The 2,699-nt window shown below is 34.9% G+C and overlaps 1 protein-coding gene across 1 annotated transcript; it reads left to right on the plus strand.

The window, feature by feature from the left end:
* The first annotated feature begins 1,323 nt into the window (after window positions 1-1,323).
* On the plus strand, window positions 1,324-2,268 carry LOC102249998 (olfactory receptor 52K2-like). Its single transcript, XM_005863050.1, has one exon. It carries the CDS (start codon window positions 1,324-1,326, stop codon window positions 2,266-2,268), a length of 945 nt encoding a protein of 314 aa, XP_005863112.1.
* The last annotated feature ends 431 nt before the right edge of the window (window positions 2,269-2,699 follow it).

The raw sequence follows: 2,699 nt of genomic DNA on the forward strand, positions 1-2,699 counted from the left end.
TATTATGTAGAGCCTCAAGCTGAGTAGTGAGACCATCTACTTAACCAGATTATAGATAGAGGAGCTGTGAATAAGATGAGAAGGGACAATTCACTTATAAGGCAATGGTGGAGCCTAGGCTGGAGGTCCTAGGTCCAGTCACAGCAGTGAAGATTTAGTCCTTGTGGTTGCCTGAAAGATGGCACAATTTCTTGACTTGACAAAAAATAAGGTAGAAGATTAATTTAATATTTAAACTGAGATGTATGTGTTGTTCATAATTTTTGTTAAACTAGCCTTACAATTTAGTCTTGAACTACATTTACTCAAAACCATATTTGTTTTTATCAAATTTTGTTCTCTTCAGACTCAAACTATGCCTAATATTACGTAAGTTTATTATATACAAATAATTGAACTAAAGTAATGATTTATCAATTTAAAATTTAGGATTGTTAGGATACCTTTCCAAAACAGTATATCCCAATACACACTTCTGATAACCTGCTATCTTGAGCCAAGAGTTGCATTTAAATTTACTTGGGAAGCAAAAATCAGCACCAAGTGCATTGTATGACTGAAGAATATATTATGTACCTTCTGGAAGAATTTAATTGATCATTTTAAAAAGAGGACAAATATCTAGTAACCTGAACACCCACACTTTTCAGACTTAGTCATTTTCTATATTGGATTATCTTCGCAAAGTGATTTAATACCATTCTGTTCCGCTAATTTTATGAAGATAAGGCTCCTTCTTTTATTAATTCAATTACTCATCTTCCAATATAAGATCAGTTTTTTCCTCACGTCTTTATTGAACCAATTTTTCTTTAGTATTCCCGACATATGCTTTCTCCTTATATCTGTAAGTGCAATCTTTGGGAAGTGGTAGCAGGAGTTAAATATACAAATTGTTGATCTCCTTCATGATGATTGGGCTTTTATTTTTTTGACTGTTTAAGATGGTAGGAAATTCTATTTTGGTATTCAGGAATATATCGACACTACATCTAAAAACTACCTAATATTGCTAAAATGTATTTAGCCAACTGGATAGTACTTTCTGGGGGGAAAAAAAGTAGAGGAGAGAGAAAGAGAGAAGAAAGAGAAAAGATGGGTAGAGAATTCCTTTCTACTACTTTTCTTACCCAAAAATCAGAGCCTTATGTATTGATGCATTGAGACAATTTAATACCAAAGAAATTATTCTATAGCCAGTTGCATGTTATTGGATGTTAACATCTCTCCCCAGCCATAACAGTAAAATGTTGGTCTTTGTATATTTAAAATCTTTGTGATATTTAATTTGGACAGGATCATGGAATATCCATTGTTTGGATAATGGCAGGTTATAACAGGACCAGTCTTCAACCAACCATCTTCCTACTGCTTGGAATTCCAGGATTGGAGGCTGCCCACAAATGGATTTCCATTCCTTTCTGCCTGGTCTACCTACTGTCACTGATGGGAAATGTTGCCCTTTTATTAATTGTCAAGACAGACCACAAACTGCATGAACCTATGTACTTCTTTCTATGCATGCTCTTCTCAGTGGCTCTGATGCTTACTTCTTCTACACTTCCCAAGATACTCAGTCTCTTCTGGTTCAATGACAGAGAGATCTACTTTGAAGCCTCCTGCACACAAATGTATCTTATCCATTCTCTGTCTACTATGGAATCTGGATTTATCTTGGCCATGGCTTTTGACCGATATGTAGCCATCTGCCACCCACTAAAGCATTCCACTATCTTAACACCTACAGTGATTGTAGGCTTGGGTATGTTCATTGTCTTCAGAGGCGCTGTCCTCCTCAGTCCACACCCCTTCCTCCTGAGGTGGCTTTCCTACTGCAAAACTAATGTCATCTCCCATACTTATTGTGAGTTTATGGCCCTGATAAAGCTGGTTTGCACTGAGACCAAGATTCGGAGAGCCTACAGCCTAATTGTGGCATTCCTGACAGGGGGATTGGATTTCATATTGATCATCTGTTCCTATGTCCTTATTCTCTTCACTGTCTTTAGTCTTCCATCCAAAGCTGCCCGCCTGAAGACCTTAAGTACCTGTGTCTCCCATGTATGGGTCATCTTGGTGTTTTATACATCAGCCTTTTTCTCTTTTCTCACTCATAGATTTGGTCAACACATTACTCCACATATCCACATTTTTATAGCCAATATATACCTTCTTGTTCCACCTATGATGAATCCTATTATTTATGGTGTTAAAACCAAACGAATCAGGGAGGGATTCTTTAAATTGTTAGCAGTCAAAAGTGTTTGACTTTGCAAGGTTTTATTAAACAGGAAATGTTGAAAATGAATCAGCATTGCCTTGAAGTAGAAAACTTTTCATCTAAATTTTGGATTAATATTGTATAGTAAAGATTGGTAAGTATATTGACTTCAGTGAGCAGTAGCAATTATAGCAGATACAGAAGAAGTAGAAAAAATTAGAGCAAAACTTTTAATTATTAGTATTATTTATGTTACCTAACCTTGTATTTAGTATAGTCTTTGGGACTTATTATGCCATGAATAACTTTATATTGAAATAATTTTAATTTTAATGAAGTCTAATTTATCTAATTTTTTTTATGGATCATGCTTTTTATGTCATATCTAAGAAATTAATTGCCTAACTTGAGGTTATGAAATTTTCCTGTTAAAAAATTCTTTGAAAACTTTACGTAGTTTGAGATGTGAGATCTAGAT

The sequence above is a fragment of the Myotis brandtii genome, unplaced genomic scaffold (genome assembly GCF_000412655.1).
Source record: "Myotis brandtii unplaced genomic scaffold, ASM41265v1 scaffold1704, whole genome shotgun sequence".
In the NCBI taxonomy this organism is placed as follows: domain Eukaryota; kingdom Metazoa; phylum Chordata; class Mammalia; order Chiroptera; family Vespertilionidae; genus Myotis; species Myotis brandtii.